At 44.1% G+C, this 18,791-nt stretch overlaps 1 protein-coding gene across 5 annotated transcripts in view; it reads left to right on the top strand.

Moving 5' to 3' along the window:
• Positions 1 to 18,791, top strand: part of ARHGAP26 (Rho GTPase activating protein 26) — a 424,192-nt gene that overhangs the window by 107,482 nt on the left and 297,919 nt on the right. For all 5 annotated transcript variants that reach the window (XM_049649399.1, XM_049649398.1, XM_049649400.1 and 2 more), the window contains exons 4-6: positions 1,749 to 1,820; positions 7,334 to 7,435; positions 15,729 to 15,839. In XM_049649399.1, the coding sequence (XP_049505356.1) occupies positions 1,749 to 1,820; positions 7,334 to 7,435; positions 15,729 to 15,839 (285 nt within the window). The remainder of the gene's footprint in view (positions 1 to 1,748; positions 1,821 to 7,333; positions 7,436 to 15,728; positions 15,840 to 18,791) is intronic.

Raw genomic sequence — 18,791 nt, forward strand, 5'->3', positions numbered from 1 at the left:
GGGGGGGGGGGGGGGGGGGGGGGGGGGGGGGGGGGGGGGGGGTGCTTCTCCTTAAGGCTAGATTCTCAGCTGTGGATGCCCATTGGAACAACTCGGGGAGTTTAAAACGTACTGATGCCTGGGACAGAGTACAGAGATTCTGATTTCATTGGTTTGAGATACAGCCTGGACGTTGGGATTTTTGTTGTTGTTAAGTTTACTTTTTCTTGAAAAAATATAACTTACTGTCAAGTGTATGCTAACTTGTGCTCTTGGCTCAAGTGTATGCTAACTTGGCTCAGCACACCACTGTGTGCTTGATTTGTGGAAGATTTAAGTGAGGGAGCCCATTAAGCAACATCAAATAATAATAAAAAGCAAACAAGTTAAACATTGCGACCCTCATGTTAAAATGCTCTCTTCTGAGGTAAGTGCTCTCAAAATTGAGAAAAAGGCAAATGGCAGTAAATTTGGAGACTTGCCACCTTTTATCCCTCACATTGCTTACTTAATTCTTGGCTGTGTCCATCTATGGCTTCTGGCATTTACTCTGTTGGTTTCATTGTGATGGATGCACATGTGATTTAGGAAAATAATCCTTTGTTGGGACAAGATTCCTGAAATAATTAGTTGAGCGACGAGTAAGCAGTGAATGACTTAAAAGGAAAGATTGTAAAATATTTTGCTGCCTTCGAACAGACCATGGAATCTTCGAGCTGGAACAATCCAGCCTACTCATTTTGCACATTAGGAAATGAGAGCCCAGAGAGGTTAAATGCTTCGCCTGTGGTCACACAGTTGGCAGCCAGTCAAGAAATCATTCATTGATTTAGTCAATGAAAAATATTTGAGTGCTCCTTTGTTTCAGCACCTTTCTGTGTTTGGAGGAGAATGGCGGGCAAGTGAGCATTTGCAAGATGGTGTGTGTGTGTGTGTGTGTGTGTGTGTGTGTGTGTATTGGTAAATAGAAAACTTTAGCTGGCTTATGTCTTCTGAAGAAAACGCGTGGTGAGGTAGTGAGAAGTTTGCTTTGGAATATGCTGGTGATCAGGAAAGGCCTCCCTAAAGAGGTGACCTTCAGGCCAAAACCTGAATTAGAATAAGAAATAAGTTGTCCACAAGAGAATTCAGGGATCCAGCGTCTGAGGAAATGGCTAACTGCCAAAACTTGGAAGTGGAACAAGTTTTGTTGCATTTGAGATGCCTTGGGGTGATGGTATTGTTGCGTGCAGGACCTGATGGGATGAGTGCTTGGGGTGAAGGTGAGAGGCAGCCGTGGCCTGGAGGCACAAATGTCCTGATCCTAGTCCAGTACTGGTAGGAATACACAAAGTCTGGCTTAGAAGGTGTTCATGCCATTGCATGTCCACAGGTGTTTCTTGTTTTTAACCTAGACTCAATGTTGATCTGTCCAAAATATATCTACTTAAATGTAACTTGGTCAATTGGCCTTTACAAGAAGTCACTTAAGGCTGAAATTTAGATCCTGCCCTGTCACCAGCTCCCCTCTGCCTTCACGTGGTTGCTTACCGTTTTAGAGGTCCTCACTGTAAAGAGTGAGTCACACATGGGAAGAATTCCGTGTTTGGAGATGATGACTAGATTTTGATCTGACGTGCTTTCAGTTCACGTTTGGTGAACAGTCAACACCTGCACAGTGTTGCTTACTCAAATTTTAAAGTGAGACACGGAAGGAATTCTTAACTGATCATTGCTTTTGTGTTTACGTGTCCCCCCCAACTCCCCTGCTCTGTTTCTCTCCTCACCAGATTGAGAATGCCAGCGAGGTGCTCATCACTCCCTTGGAGAAGTTTCGAAAGGAGCAGATTGGGGCTGCCAAGGTGAGAATTACACAAACTTTGTTCTTGGATTTTAGGGCAGCCTTGTTTTTGGATTTTATAGCGGCTCATCTGTTATTCCCAAGTGTCTGAAGTAAGACTGAGTGTGGTCAAACCCCAGAGCAGTCATTCTAGCATTTTGTTACCTAATTGGTTTGTGCTAGTTCATAAATCATGCAAAGGTAGAAACCGTGCCTCCTTGTGTTAGTAGATACATCTGTGCTTGGACAACGTGGAAATGCACTTACTGTGGACACCCAGGACTCAGAGCCTAGACTGGGTTGCAGATGGGGCCCCGAAGTGGTGGGGAGGGACACAGCTCATTTTTGCTGTGTTTGAAAATGGGCCCTTTGTTGCTAGATCTTGACATTTTTCAAGAGATAGTGAAAAGTCATAGTTGTCTTTGAAATTTCCTAGTTTAAAAAAGTACATCTTTTACATTGTGCAGGTCAAAAAGCAGGACTGCTTCAACTCCTAGGTCCCAATCTGTTAGCGCTGATGGCGAAGGACTGCAGCTAAAATTTGGCTGATTCTGTCAGTCCCTGAGAAGACTGTGAAGAGAATCTTGTTCATTTTTATTTTTTATTTATTATTATTGTTACTTTTTTTTAACGTTTATTCATTTTTGAGAGACAGAGAGAATATGAGTGGGGAAGGGGCAGAGTGAGAGGGAGACACAGAATCCGAAGCAGCCTCCGGCTTTGGCTGTCAGCACAGAGCCCGACGCAGGGCCCAAACTCACGAATGGCGAGATCATGACCTGAGCCGAAGTCGGATGTTCAACCGACTGAGCCACCCACGCACCCCTTGTTCATTTTTAAAAGGTAGATTCTCCAGGGTTCCCCTGCCCTGTGAGAAATCACCAGGAAATCCTAGCTAGTTTGACCTTCAGTAGAGTGTTAGAGGCCACCTGCAGGGAAAGTGTTTTCACTGGAATCAATGAAAGCAAAAGGATTTTTGACATTTTCTTCCTGTTTTTCTGCAACTGTGAATCCTTCAGCTGGCGCCACCTGCAGGGAGCTTTGGGCAACATCACTCACCTACTAGCATGCTTAAATTTGACTCAGTCGTGAAATGGCCTTGAGAAGTAGGTGCCTGTACGTGGGAGAAAGATAACTGAAATACAACAAAGTGGGATCTGTCTCCTCACCCCACCTCCCCACCTAAGCACATCTGCTTCTGAAAACGAATATGATGAGGGTCTGCAAAGAAAATGTGCCGTTCAGTCAGGGTTCTTCAGAGGGATGGTTGACTGTAGTTTGAAGGACAGACCATAGCAAAGATTTTTCTTCCAGTTCTAAGTCACTTTCTACTAGTTTTATGCTTTACATTTATGAAGATTAGAGCTCATGGGTTTTGTATCAGAGATTACGGAATATATAATTCAAAGGGAGTCTAATTCCACTAAGATTTTGAGTTTGCCACGAGTGTCCCTCCCTGGGTTCTCATGTGTGTAGGCCCAGGGACCTTCACTTTAGTGGCCTTGGGACCTGTGCTTCCTGTTCATGATAATAGATGGCGGTGGTTCTGGACGTTCTGAAGAGCTTTGAGACAGCAGCAGAGCAGACAGACCGATTTATCGAGTTCTCTTTCCAAGAATCTTTTCAGCCTTCTTACTCTGGCCTCTGCCCTCAGCCCTGCCTTCGGGGTTCCTGAAAGCCCAGAGTTGGCATAGAGGAGGAGCAGGATTCTGAGTGGACTACTCTTGGGTAATACCAGTGATCTTAATGATAGCAGCAGGTACTTTTCCAGAAGTGCGGTAGAGGTGGGGCTGTAGATGGTGAGAAATAGGAGAATAAAAGAATTCAAATAAAATCATAGCTCATCAAAACATGTTGCCTCTCGCGTACTCTAATCTCTCCTTCTTGTTAAACAGTGTAATGCCTTTGGGGATGATTTCCCCTCCCTCTCCTTTGGTCATTTCTTTTTCTCATATACATACATTTATATCCTAGGATTGTGTACCTTTAAGAGAAAGCAAAGAAACAAACTCTTTACCAGGCAGTTTTGGGAGCAGACTGAAGAATACCTAAGAGCCAGCCAGGGCTCCTGAGCGGCCAAGTGGAAGTTTCTGAACTCTGCCTCTGTGGGGCTAAAATTACCCTTTCTCCCCATTCTGGTGCTGCTTTGGTTGCTGTAACAACCTGTTGCTACTTTCCAAGAAGCAGAATTTAGTGTTGGATGTGAAGGCTGCCAGGGAGGAGGACTCCTGGGCATTCTGCTGCAGAGGTAGCTGGCCTGCAGCAGGTCATGACCCTGAGCTTGGCATAACCTTGACCCTGTGTTTAGAATTCTGAGTTTGGGGGAGTTTGTTTTTCTGACAGCCGAGGTGCATTTGGAGCGCTGGGCACTGCAGTGAAAGTAAAACAAGTTAGAGAGCAATGGTGAGAGTGGGCCCTAACCTCACTGATGCCATTGGCATGTCAACTTGGGGAGTAGCTGAACCTCTTCATACCCATTTCCCGATCTGTAGAATGGAGACAGTGATAATAGTTACCTCTGAGAGTTCTTAGGAGGAAGACAAGCGAATACAGGTAAGTGCTCAGAACAGTGCCTGTCGTGTATAGTCCTTTGATGTTAGCTGTTAGATTCAGTACACACAGTTCATTAATTAAAAAAAAAAAATACATGAGCACTTACTCTGTGCCTGGTCCCAGGATGATGGAGAGCAAGTGTAGACGTACTGTGCTCATGGTGTGACTAGAGAGAACGACATGAAACAAAAAGCTAATAAATAAACGTAATTCCAAATTGCGGTAGGTGCCATGAAGGCTTACCTTTACGGGACAGCGGGGCATGGGAAGCAAGTAGTGTTCTTGATAAGGAAGAGGTATGTTCAGATGATGAGTCTGATGACTGCCATTACCACCATGGCTACTGTGATCACTGCCGCCATCATCATCTTTACTGAATTTTATTGTGCACTTTCTGTGTGCTGCGCCCTCTGCTAAGCACTGTCTATGGTTAATCTCATTTTATCCTAATAGGTCAATGAGGAGGTGGCTGTTTTTATTCCTATTTTGTTAGCCTCTGAATTGAAAGAGGAAACCTGAACCTGAGCCCCCATCAGTTTATAGATGAGGGAACCCAGTTTTGGAGGGGGGCAGTGATTTGTTTAGAGTCAGTCCATGAGAAGTTGGGAATAACTTACAGGATTCTAACTCTGTCTTTTCTCCATTTAGCCACTGACAGTAGGTTCCCTGGGAGGCGAGCACCGCCTCCTACCTGAGTCAGTCATGAATACCACTCTTCCATCTTAAGAGTGTTATCTAAATCTTTGTAGAGTTACTCCCTGGCTGTCCTGTTGCTGTTTTTTTCAGGACAGAAACTGCTTCCCTTTCTCTTTAGCTCTGGCTGTCTTCTTGAACATGGAATGCGGCAGCTTGAATTGCCAAAAAGTCACAGAATGCTGGTGACTCATGTTCCCTGGCCTTTTCTCACCTCTGGCCAGCTGGGCTAGCCCAGCACAGGGTTCTCCTTGGGGGCTTTCTGACAGGTTGCTGGAGTGGATCTGCAAGCATTAAGTGGAATGGGAGCCCCAGGTCAAAGTTGCCGGTTTCTACAAAGGAAAGAGTTGCTTTAGTCAATGTGTAGCCTGTACCCTTCCTCAAATTTGAAGGAGTAGTATCTCCCCAGGCTTTTTCCTCACTTGCTTCTGCATGTTGAGTTGTTCTTAGGTATAAGTAGTCTTTCAAGCAAAATTCAGATATGTAGAGGTGGATACATGTCTGCTAAAAAGGGTATGTGATGACTGTGCCCGCGTTGAGAGGCTTAGAATCTCGCTTTTGACCAGATAAATAGTGTTCTGACATGGCCTGGGATTTCCGGGACTTCAGGTGGGAGCTTCTCGGTGATTTCTGTCACCTGTCCCACTTAGGCTTGCCCAGTGTTCTGCCCAGAGCATTGGTACTGCTCTTGTGCTCTAGAAGCCTCCACCCTGTCCCTCATATGATTAGCAGGTCTTAGCTCACATTCTTGAGGACCCTGTCTGTGGACTGAGTGCACCTTATTTCCTTCATAGCACTTGTTGCAGTCTATAATTAAGCTATTTCTGTGTTTCCTGGTTGATTGTCCTTCTACTTGAACATTCCCCCCCATGAGGCTTGGGACCACTTCTACTTTGTATTTCCAGTGGCTTCAGGCATCTGACACAGAGTGATTGCTTCTTCTATCTTTGTGGAATGAATGGAGATGTCTCTGCATTTCCTTACCTGGCTGCAAAAGTTTTTCTCCTCTTGGAGCCCTTGGAGTTGCAGAAAAATACTTGGTGTAGGTTCTGCCTGAGTAAGGAGTAAGAATAATGCGCTTAGTGAAGTTGATCCTGTCTTCAAGCCAGTGTCAGCCTTTTCCAGCCCCCTTGCTTGCCATCCCCCCCCCCCCCAGCCCCCCAGAAAGTGGAAGGAAGAGAGACTGCCCCTGAACATGTGTCTGAAGTGCGGTTGAAGGGTGGGCTTTGGAGGCAGCCTGCCCTGACCTCGGATCCCAGCTGTCACTATGACTTTGTACAAGTTTAACCTCCATGTATCTAAGTTTTCTTCTCCGTAAAATGGGAGATAAAAGTATAATCTCGGTGACTCACTGATTTGGTGGGAAGGCAGGGATTATGTGTGTTATGATATTTATATTATTTTTCATTTTGAAAGTTATTAATGTAGGCAAATAAAAATTTCCCAAATGGAGGGAGAAAATCACCCATTATCCCATTTTCTTAACTTGATTATTTTCGTTTATCTTTCCACCTAAGCTTTGTCTGTAGGTAGATACATTCTACGTAGGATGCACCAAGTTCATATCATGATACTAATACTTTCCCTTACATTATGAGCAGCTTGCCATATGACCACCTAGCCTTCCTAGTTCCATTTATTGGATGTCCCACCCTTTAATTATCTGAAACCCTGTATCTGGGCAGTGATGTGCTTTTGCCTATTTGTTTGTTTTTATAACTGATGCTGCTGTGAACACATTTGTTGTCTTTGTTTTCATTTGAATTACTCTTCAGTTCAGAGACCCACGTGTGTTCAGTATTGTGCCCAGGAATATTTAGGTCTATATATTAAGTACTTTTTGACTGCTGTTAAAGCTGAATCTGCCCTTACCCTAGATTGGTCCGATTTAAGCTTTAAGTAGGTCTTACTGCTTTGGGATTAGCTTCATAGGTAACTTTGCTCCTTTATTTGGCCTTGAACATCCTTTGAATTAGAAATTAGACATTTCTCTTTCACCGTTGAGGTTCTTAGAAAGTGGAGTCCTGGCTTTGCCACTATTAAATACTGGTATTTACCTTGCCTCTGGCATTGTCTTCTGTGATAGACATTCATACCCGTCGGTCTGTGTGTTGATGGAGGGTTGGTTTGACTTAATATGCATTATTTGAAGAGAAGGAAGAGATGGGTAGTTGGCTGTTCTGGGTCTGAAGGAATGGTGACCTATGGAATTGAGCCGGCAGGTCTTGACAAGGTTGCTTTTATTCCTGCAACGTTTTACTCTTTCCCTCCTGTCTTCTTTTTTGCCAGGAAGCCAAAAAGAAGTATGACAAGGAGACAGAAAAGTATTGTAGTGTCTTAGAAAAACACTTGAATTTGTCTTCTAAGAAGAAAGAATCTCAGCTTCAGGAGGTAAGAAACTTCACTAATATCCTGAACAAGGTGTTTAATTTCTATGTGTTGCTGTAGAATATGTGCCCGTTCCTCCTTGCCAGAAAATCCTAGGGTTTGAAGTGGCCTCAGAAACCAGGAGCTTGACCCCGATCCCTCATCAGATGCCTAATGCCTGGATTCCCTTTATATTTTCACATCCACAACACTCCTTTTGTGGCTGTCCAACCTACCAGGTGGGCGGGAGCACATACTGCTGGTCAACATCACTCACCTCCTTGTGGGGCAGCCCTGAGCACTGAAATGTACTTCTTCCTTTCAAACTGAAATTTTGTGTTTTCCTGTTTGTCTCACCCTTTACCTTGGTTCTGTACCCTATTGCTTTACTTTTTGACTTCCTGCTTTGTATCACTGATTTGAAAAGTCAGCATCTGAAACACTTTTTTCTTCCTCCAATATTATTGTTACTATTTTTTTAAAAAATATTTCCATTGGTACTTCACAGCAGTCTTCCTTCTCTTTCTTTGTGTCTTTGTTTCTCTCTCTCTCTGTCTCTCTCTCTGTCTCTGTCTCTTTTTCTTTAAGCAGGATTTTATTGTCATTCATATGTTTTACGCTTTGGTAACTTTGTTTCACAAGAGATAAATTATCTGGCCTGCCCTAGGACTTTCTGGATTGGCATGAAGAGTAATTCACTTGGAAAGATAAGTTAACTTTGCAACCATGGATCTGTCATAATTCTCATTTAGTTCATGGAGACTTGCATGGTAAGGGAGTGGTTTCTGGAAGACCAAGCGGGTTATAGTGGAACTCCAAAGTTGACTACATGGATGTCATTTTATTTAACTCTTAACAATTTACTTCACCTTTCTCAGGTATGTGGTCAAGAGAGGTTGTGACTTCCAAGTTAGCCCCTCATTCTTTTTTTTTTTTTTTTTTTAAGTTTTAAATATAAATCCCAGTTAATTCACATACAGTGTGGTATTAGTTTCAGGTGCGCAATATAGTGATTCAGTGCTTTGATACATCACCCAGTGGTCATCACAGCAAGTGCACTCCTTAACCCCCATTGTCTATTTCACCCATCCCCCCACCTACCTCCCACCATGTAACCATCTGCTTGTTCTCTGTAGTTAAGAGTCTGTTTCTTGGCTTCTCTCTCTTTTTCCCTTTGCTCATTTATTTTGTTTCTTAAATACCATGAGTAGAATCATATGGTATTTGTCTTTCTCTGATTTATTTCACTTAGCATTACACTCTGTATGTAGCTCCATCTGCATTATTGAAAATAGCAAGGTATCTTTTCTAATGTCCAAGTAATGCTCCATTGTGTGTGTGTGTGTGTGTGTGTGTGTGTGTGTATACCACATCTTTATCCGTTCATCATTCGATGGACACTTGTCAAGCTAGCCTTCATTCTTCAGTTTACTTTGTTTTTGAGCAAATACCATGCAGTGCTTCTGTCACATGAAAGTTAATATGAAGATCATATGTTTAAAGGATGAAAAATGAAGATAACATAGGAGATGGTGGAGTCTGAACCCCTCCCAACCCGATTTGTTGCACATCCTCAGGAATGTCTTGCTCTCAGAGCCCTTTGCTTTGAAATGCAAGTTTAAACCAATTGTGTAAATGATGAAGAGGAGTCAACAACACTGCCAGCAACAAGTGTTTGTAATGGGCTTTGCAGATCAGTTCTTGGCTGGTCAGCCAGCTAATAGCAACTGAGTACTTGGTGTGAAAAGTAGAAAACACTAACCTGTCCTGGAAGATTTCCTACCTGACTGGGGAAAAAGGAACAAACACATGGGGAGGTGATTCTTGAAGGTAGCCTAGCTCCTCAGGTGAATCTTGTCAGATGTGCTGGAGAAGGCTAAAGAGAACCTATTTTCACTGGATCGTATATAAAGTACTTAATTCCTTGGATGGGATCCCAGCTGTGTGTGGGGTATGGGCACTGGAAGATACCCAAGAATATGCAATTATCCATGATAAATTAGGATCTGACCTGATGCCCTCACTGTTTAGTGAGTTACCCTTCTTAGAGTCATTTAGCATTTAGGGTTTGGAAACTACCTTTAAGGAAAGTCTTTTTGGCTGCAGCTTGCAATGACCAGATGTGGCCAGCTCTGCAGTTCCTAAGCAGTTAGGTGAGTCAGGATCATTGAGAGTTGAACAACTGTGTGATTGTTCTACCACCTGTTGGTGTTGACGGGCCCATAGCACAGTTAGTCTGTAGGCATGGCATTCCGCAGTGTGAGGATGCTTTTCTGGTCTATTCTCTCCATGCCTGGATGCTGCTTCCTTGGTCTGGGATGACTGTAACATACTCTTCTAAAGCCATGCCAATATCCTCTCCCCCCAAGATAGTACAGTGTCAGCCCAGAGCACTGTCTGGGAAAGTGATACCTTACTTCAAGGCCTGCTGTTGGGTGTTTTCACTGTGTGACCTGGGGCAAGTACTCACCTCTCTGATCTTTTAGTTCCATTTTTTGGTAAAACACAAAGTATGTGTTCTCTCTATTTCATGTATGGGGATGTGTGTTATGGCTGCTAAACAAATATAAAGTATTATCCCTATGACTGGCTCGTTCCTCCCCATTTCCCGTTCCCGAATTGAATGGTACTCTTCGTCACTGCCTTGGTGTGTTCAGGCTAGTAAAAGAGAATACCATAGGTGAGACAGCTTATAGAGACAGAAATTTAATTCTCACAGTTCTGGAGGTTAGGAAGGCCAGTATTGTATCACTGGCAGATTTAGCATCTGGTGAGAGCTTATGGATGACTCTTGTTGATGTGGTGTCATGTGGTGAAAGGACCAAGGGAGCTCTCTGGGGTCTCTTTTATAAGGGCACTCATTCCATTCATGAGGACTCCATCCTTATGACCTGGTCACCTCCCAAAGGCCCCACCTCCATGTGCTGTCACATTGGAGCTTAGGTTTCACCATATGAATGTTGGCAGGGACACCCAACTTTTACTCTATTGCCCTGACATTGTCAGTTACAGGTATTAGTGGGCATTTCTACATTACACTCTTTTGTGGTTCTTTGTGTGCTTGTCCTTGACCTCGTTAATGCTTTCTAAGTAATTTGAGGGCAAGGAGTGGGCTGTAAGTCTTTCTTTAAGGTCCGGGTATTCTTGAGCATTGCTTTTTAGTTGTGCCTGAGCTGAATTAAATTGATAAAAATCTTATAACAACAAAAACGATACAATACTTTTCACTGACCACAACAATAAGGCCAGCAAATATTTACTGATGCTTATTTAGGTACTGTGTTAGGCACTTGGAATCTTCTCAAATCCTTATAACCACTCTGTGAGGGACAGATTTATTCCCTCGCCGTTCAGTAGCCTGCCAATAGCTAGTCAGTGAGGTTGTGAACCCTGGCCCCTGACCCTGGAGCTCTTTTAACTCACTGTACTCCCCTAATTGCCTCTTTACCTTGGGAGGGAGGGATGTTGCTGGGCAGCTAGGCAGCCATTGTTATTCAATGCCAGTTGAGATAGGATTCACCACCTGAAGGAGGGACCTTGGTAATCTTCTGATTGAACCTACTGGAAATACTTTTGAAGGAACTGGGTTCCTTGCAGAGGTCAAGGGATTTGTTCAAGGTCCTCCAGCTATTAAGTGATGATTTTCTCACATTTATTAAAAAATCGATTTGGAAATATTACCAGATACCTACTGCACATTTAATGAAATGTACTTTCTTTAAATATCCAGAGTTCTTGGGGCGCCTGGGTGGCGCAGTCGGTTGAGCGTCCGACTTCAGCCAGGTCACGATCTCGCGGTCCGTGAGTTCGAGCCCCGCGTCAGGCTCTGGGCTGATGGCTCGGAGCCTGGAGCCTGTTTCCGATTCTGTGTCTCCCTCTCTCTCTGCCCCTCCCCCGTTCATGCTCTGTCTCTCTCTGTCCCAAAAATAAATAAAAAAATGTTGGAAAAAAAATTAAAAAAAAATAAAAAAAAAAAAATAAATATCCAGAGTTCTTACCTAATTGCAGAGCTCTGAACTGAATACTTTGAAATTCTAGCCAATCCCTACATTTGGTGAATAAAATTATAGTGCAGTGATGTGGAATGACACTGCCATCTAGTGGGTGATTCTTTTGTAAATTAACTTTTCTTCTCCAAGGGCTAAGAAGCTTTAAAGACAATATGCACTTAACAAATATTCATTGCATACTTCTGTGAGTCCATTCAGGTGTTGAGTGTATTGTGGAGAGTAAATGAATGATCGGCTTTCATGAACTTAGAGCCTAGAACAGTGTTTGTTTTCCAAGAACCTTAGAGTGGTTGGTGCATCTCAGACAAGCTGGTAGATGAACCGTTTCTCAAGTAACAAGCAGGGAAACCGTCTTGAGTGTTCGCCAGATGGGCTGGACTCCTGGCCTACCAGTCCATTGTAGGGTGGGGCGGGGAGGGGGTCTAATGATGTGAAGAGCTCTATGGCTCAGGTGAGCAAAGGCATTGGCAAAAGAAACCTAGCATTCTTTTTTAATTAAAAAAAATTTTTTTTTAAATGTTTATTTTTGAGAGTGAGAGAAAGTGTGAGAGGGGGAGGGGCAGAGAGAGAGGGAGACACAGAATCTGAAGCAGGCTCCAGGCTCTGAGCTGTCAGCACACAGCCCGACGCGGAGCTTAAACTCACGGATTGTGAGATCATGACCTGAGCTGAAGACGGACAACCAGCCGACTGAGCCACCCAGGTGCACTGAGAAACCTACCATTCTAATTGGATTTCTTCTGAGAACTGGATCACCGATGGCCACGTAGAGATCAATTTATTCATTCCTTTAAGCATCTCTTGAATGCTTACTATGGGCCAGGCAATGTTCTGGAAGCTGGGATAGAAAAGTGGAAAAATTAGACAAAGTCTTTGCTCTCATTGACATTCTATTGCAGTAGGTGAGCCACAGGCAGAGAAAAGCATTGAAAATAATTTTACATAGTGATAAGGAAATAAAGGGGGTGGGTAGGTTACCCCAGCGCTTTTTACCTTATATACATTAACATGGTCACTAAAGCCTTTTCTAAAGAGGTTAACAAATGAATTGAAACTAGAAGGATGAGAAGGACCACTAAGAGAAAAGCTAGGACGCTGTTCTTGAAATTGTGCGTGTATTGGGGTGCCTGGCTGGCTCAGTCAGTGGCGCATACAACTCTTGAGCTCAAGGTTGTGAGTTTGAGGCCCACACTGGGTGTAGAAATTATTTAAAAATAACATATTTTAGGGGTACCGCGGGACCCTATTTGGTTAAGGGTCAAACTCTGGATTTCAGCTCAGGTCATGGCATCAAGGTTTGTGGAATCGAGCCCGGCCTCAGGCTTCGCACTATCAGCGCAGAGTCTGCTTGGTAATCTTTCTTTGTCTCTCTCTCTCTGCCCTTCCTCTGCGCTTGCTCCCGCTCCCTCTCCCTCTCCCTCTGTCTCTCTGTCTCTCTCTCAAATAAAGTATTTTTTAAGAATTGTGTGTCATAAAAATCTGAATTACTGGGTCATGAAATAGAATAGAGGAAGCTAGAACAGAAGAAAATTATAAGGCATGTTTTTTGGGGTCATAATGTAAAAGTTTCTCATGGTGCCTTAAAGTTTTAAAAAACTAAATATTTAGGAGAAGAGGTTTGCAAGCAGAAGGAACACCAATTGCAAAGTATTTGGAGTGTTAGGGGACAGGGAGTCAGTCTGGGAGGCTGGAGTACAGGGAGGATGCATTGGGGAGGCAGGGAGATGGGAGGCAGGTCACACAGGGTCTTGCAAACCATGTTTGAGACAGAGGGAGACAGAGACCGAGCATGAGTGGGGGCAGAGAGAGAGGGAGGCACAGAATCTGAAACAGGCTCCAGGCTCCGAGCTGTCAGCACAGAGCCCGATGCGGGGCTCGAACCCACGAACCGTGAGATCATGACCTGAGCCGAAGTCAGGCACTTAACCGACTGAGCCACCCAGGCACCCCCTTCTGATTCCAGTTTTAAGAAAGCTCTTCTGTCTGCTGGGTGCAGGCTGGATTGGGGTGGGGGAGAGAAAGAAAGCAGGGAGACTAGTTAGGAAAGGAGTTTAGTCACCCTGAGACCCATGGTTGACTTAGGGGGGAGGAGCTGAAGGCCATCTGTCTGAAGGGCTTGGTGGTAGTAACAGCAGATGTGCACACAGCCCTTTTTGGCTTTCAAATTGTTCACATCCTTTAGCTCATTTTCTTGCAAGGGCGGATACTACCTCCAGGTGTGGGAAAGAGCCCCAGAGAGGATAAGTGACTTGAGTAGGCCTCTCCAGCTAGAAAATGATAGAACTGCGAGTCCAACCCAGATGTTTGGGCTGTTAGCTCCCTGACTGATGCCGGGCTTTGCTGTCTGTCTCCTAGGAGTTTCCTCCATTGCTGCCTAACGGCAGGAGCCACGTTGCAAATTTCCAGAATGACCCTTTCTTGAGTTGGAGTGTCAGTTGGCAAACCTGAGCAAGGAGGATGTTTGAGGTGTGTGGGTGGTCAGGGGAAGTGGATGCATTCCTGGTGTAAGTGTGTTGGATTTGCACTATGAGGAAATTAGAGGCTGCAGGAGCATATGGGGCTTAGCTGGCAGGAGCCCAGGTGGAAGGGATCAGCCCAGTGGTCTGAAGAGCCACACCCGGGGAAGGAGGGTACAGCACTTTCTGAAACTGGGCCTCCAAATAAAGATCTCTCAGTCCGCAGATACCAGCTTCCCCTGCTTAGAGGCTTAGAAAATACCCCCAAGTTTAGCCCTTCGCTTTGTGTGTGTGTGTGTGTGTGTGTGTGTGTGTGTGTGTGTGTGTGTGTTTGGTTGCCTCCCCACCCAGCACTTAGCCAATTAGCTTCTATGTGTTAATATGTTGACCTAGGAGGAAGTTGCTTACAGGAGAGTTGAATGGGCTGTTTGTGCTTTACCAGGGTTTGTAATTTTCTGTTTATGGACATAATTATTTAGAATCTCTTTGCTTCCCTATGTTGTGAGTTCCATGAAGGAAATTTCTTTTTGTGCATGATGGTTGAATGAATGAATGATTTGCCACGTTCTTTAGATAGAAAGATAGCAGTGTCATATTTGGTGTAATGGGAAATATGTCCCCAGTTTCCTCTGCAGGGATCTTGACAAAGGAACACTGGAAGAGGTATTTCTTTGGGGGCTTTGTCTGTCTCTGTGAAGTATGTTATAGAATGGTTTCTCACCCCATCACTTCTAAAGAAGGCAGATGTTTGTTTCCCACTACCAGGATATTCATTTTTATTAAAAAATCTTAAGGGGTGCCTGGGTGGCTCAGTTGGTTAAGTGTCCAGCTCTTGATTTCGGCTCAGGGGCATGATCTCACGGTTTGTGAGTTTGAGCCCCAGTTGGGCTCTGTGCTCACAGTGCATAGCCTGCTTGGGATTCTGTCTCCCCCTCTGTCTGCCCTCCCCCTGCTCGTGCGTACTGTCTCTAAAAAATAAGTGGATAAAATTTTAAAAAATACTAATATTTTTTTGTCATTGAAATGTGCATTCACTGTAACAGTGAGGTGGCATAGCAATAGTGTGGAAATGTTATGAACTTCACAGTGATAGTTGAGGTACTTAATAGCATCTTGTTATTCTACCCAGGCTCATTTTCTCCCCTGCCGTCTATATCCTGCATCAGTGGTTTGATTGTACGCATGTGTGGGCCTATGCAGCACCCCCTCTGCATGGACAGAGAAAGGAGGCTTAGATGGAATAGTGTAATTACTCTGCTAAAGTAAACTGACAGTTTGTCCCTTGACTAACAAGAAAATAGGTGAAACTCATGTGGAAATGTCCTTTCCTAAAGGCCCCTGCCCTCTAACAGCTGGTTTTGTTCATTCCTAATGGGATGGGGAGAACCCTGCAGGTTTTTTTTTCTCCTTAAAAATCTGTCTTCTTTAGAACCCAGGTCTGCCCCTGGGTGTGGGGAGACGGTACAGCCTCCTAGTTTAAAGATGATCAAGGGTCTTGGAGGCAGATCCACAAGCACAAAAATCCCAACTCTGCCCTGTACTGGCTGCTTCAGGTTCCTTAATGTTAGCAGACATCATTTTCCTCCTGTCACTTAGAGGTAATGAGAATATCTTCTTTTTAGGAATTGGATGAGGATTAAGTCACTATAGTGAATGAGGAGCAAATAACGTCACGTAATATATGTATACCTAAGGACATGGTGCCTAGGACATTGTCACTAGTCTTAGGTCTGTTTCATGCTGTCTGAATTGTGTATAAAAACCATCTCCAAGGAATTTTGTGGCCTGCTTGCTGAATGCTCTCCTTGGGTAGTGACTTGACTTTCCTCTTAAATTCTGACTTGTTTGCAGGCAGACAGCCAAGTGGACTTGGTCCGGCAGCATTTCTATGAAGTATCCCTGGAGTATGTCTTCAAGGTGCAGGAAGTCCAAGAGAGAAAGATGTTTGAGTTCGTGGAGCCGGTAAGTAGATGCTCAGGGTTTAATGGTATACCCGCACTTTGACCTCCAGTCCTCATTCCACTGCCTAGATTACAAAATGCTCTAAGTTGCTGATGAAGAGGTTGATCAGCCCTGGTACTGTGCCTTCTGCTAAGTCACAGTGCTTTGTCATTCTGTCTACCCTGGACTGTCCCCTGTGGCCATTCTTGGGCAACCTGAGCAGAAGTGATAGTGCTTCCTCTGGCCCTGCTGTGTTGTGCTAATTGGTTTCTAGGTGGAAGTAGGGCAGGGGGAGGACTGTTGATCTTGCCCAACAGTAGTGATTACACCTTAACTTTCCACCCTCCCACCCCCTTCCTTTCTCCTTCAAATAATCCAAACGTAGTAGTTGCCCAAGGAAAAAGGGGAATGTACATGATACATTCCTCTTTTTGTCTGCGGAGTTCAAAGCCCCTCCACGCTCCTTCCGTGCATTAAAAGGTACTATATAAAGTGATTTCTCACTGTAGTTGGTTATAACCGAGTAGCAGGGAGAGAAAGGTTGTAGTGTGCAAACCAGTCTGGCTTTAGTTGAGACCACCTTAGCATGGGTGTGGCTTTGTGCAGTGGTAGTGCTGCCCTGCCCTTGTGTTGCACTCAGAATGCACAGTATGAAAATGTCATGGAAACACCGAGAGAGCACATGGGCCTCAATTTCAAACTCGTGCAGACCTTGCATTTTTCACTAAAAATGCAGCCTCTGATTTAGACCCAAGCCTGGAGTCTCTGTAGAAGTAAGACTCTTACCTGCCTAGATTTCAGAAAGTGATTTTCGTAAGCAAACAATAAAACTATAAGAAACGGAGAGAAAATAACCACTTGTTTTAGTAAAGAGTGTTCTGTGCTCCATTTCTAATTCATAAAATTCTGGGATGCTTTTTAGGGATATGAACTTGCTAATAGTTTTATCAGACTCTGGTGGCTTTGGAATCTGATACTTAGATTTTTTTTTTTTTTTTTTACTGTATTGGAACTAGGATTTTGAGCTTTCCTTCTCAGCCACCTCATCTGGCAAATTCTTCTTTTTAAAAAATAATTATTTTTGCAAGAGTGCAAGTGGGGAAAGGGCAGAAAGAGGGGGACAGAGGATCCAAAGTGGGCTCTGCACTGATAGGCTGACAGCAGTGAGCCTGATGTGAAACTTGAACTCCCGAACTGTGAGATCATGATCTGAGCAAAATCAGACGCTCAAGTGACTGAGCCACCCAGGCACCCCTGGCAAATTCTTTAATATCCTTAATTACCTCAGTCTTCTTATGTGAATGTTGGAAACTTGAGAGCCAGCTTCCTGTCTAGTAGTGGTCTCTATCACTGTCTCCTGTCAAAATCCCCTTGTTTTTGCAGTCTGTGTCGTGGGGGAGGCCATCCTACAGAGAAAATGAGCTTATTGATTTCCTTGCTTAGGACACAGAGGTGTTAAAGCCAGCTTTTCAGCGAAAGGTTTACTGAAGCCTATTTCCTGTGGTCTGGGCAGGCATTCAAATGCTGTCACAGAATTAGCGTTGGGTGTTTTTAATTGATTTTACCAGAATTTCTAGAGGAAAACAACAGTGATTGTAATAATCTTGAGGTGCACAATGATAGTATTCTACAATTGCTTGCTTTTGATGTCTTGGGTTTTAATTGGCCTATCTTACTTCTTTCAGGTGTTTTTGTTGTTCTTGTTGTCCCCTTGTATCTCCCAGTATGTGTTCCTCGTGAATCAGATACCGTGTCTGTAAGCTTTTGCTGGGTAACAACACAGAACCTCTTGGAGCAGTAGACCTTGATTTCTCATGAATGTGTGGGTTTCAGCCCAGCTAAGGCTGGACTTGGCCTGATGATTGCTGATCTAGGTGGGCTTTCCTCTTCCTCCTCCACCTCTTCCTCTTCCTCTTCCTTTTCCTTTTCCTTTTCCTTTTCCTTTTCCTTTTCCTTTTCCTTTTCTTCTTCCTCTTCTTCTTCTTTTTTTTTTCTTTTTAAAGAAACCTGCAAGGAACAACCCTTCTAGTTCCTGACTCCCATTTGTAGTATATCCATATCTTGAGTGTTTGAGAGGCAGTAAAACATCACTGGTAAGGGCTCCAGAGCCAGACTGCTTAAACTGAAATCTCAGCCCAGCCATTCTAGCTGTGTGTTCTTGGGTTACTTAGTTCTCTGAGCCTTAGTTTCCTCATCTGCAAAAGGAGTAAAATAATACCACCTACCCTATAAAGATGTTAAGAGGAATCAGTTTCCTCATGTATGATGCTTAGAATGGAGCTAACCTAAATGGCACCCAGGTAGCAATTACTTTTTTATTCTAAGATAGAGGAATATCTAAGCTTCAGTCACCCAGGGTCTCCTCAGATGAGCACATGTGACAAGTGCCAATACTAACGAGGCCTGCCTGTTTTAATCTAAAAAGTCTTGGTGAATCTGAAAGCGTTTACCTCGTGAATACCAGGGAAATGGCTGAAGACCCCGCTGCTGTGTCTGAGGAGTTCAGAGCCTCATTTGGGAAGCAAGGTGGATGTAGTAGAGAGGTCGCCAAGGTAGCAAGCAGCGCAGTAGCAGGTTGGACAGGAGGGAGGATATGGGGAAGTGCCCGAGGGATGTAAAGAGTGGAAAACCTTGGCGGTTTGCAGAAGTTTCGTAGGCTGTACACTGAGGCACCTGGAGAGCTAATAAGAAACGATTTCTGGCCCCTTATTAGAATGAAGAGAAAGTGATAGGAACTTGCCCAAAGTGAAATTAAATGAGTGGTTGAGAGGCTGGTTGTAGAATTCGCATGTTCACTCCTTTTACAGAAGTTCTCGTTTCTCGACCCACCAGTTTATGGACTGGTCACTGCTTCAGGAGCTATGGATAGTGGGAGAGATTGATCAAAACACCGCCGATTAGATCAGTGGTTGTCAAAGTCTTCGAAATGCAGACTCTCAGGCTCTAGCCGAGACCCCAAAATTGGGGGTGGGG

The sequence above is a fragment of the Panthera uncia genome (genome assembly GCF_023721935.1).
Source record: "Panthera uncia isolate 11264 chromosome A1 unlocalized genomic scaffold, Puncia_PCG_1.0 HiC_scaffold_17, whole genome shotgun sequence".
NCBI lineage: Eukaryota > Metazoa > Chordata > Mammalia > Carnivora > Felidae > Panthera > Panthera uncia.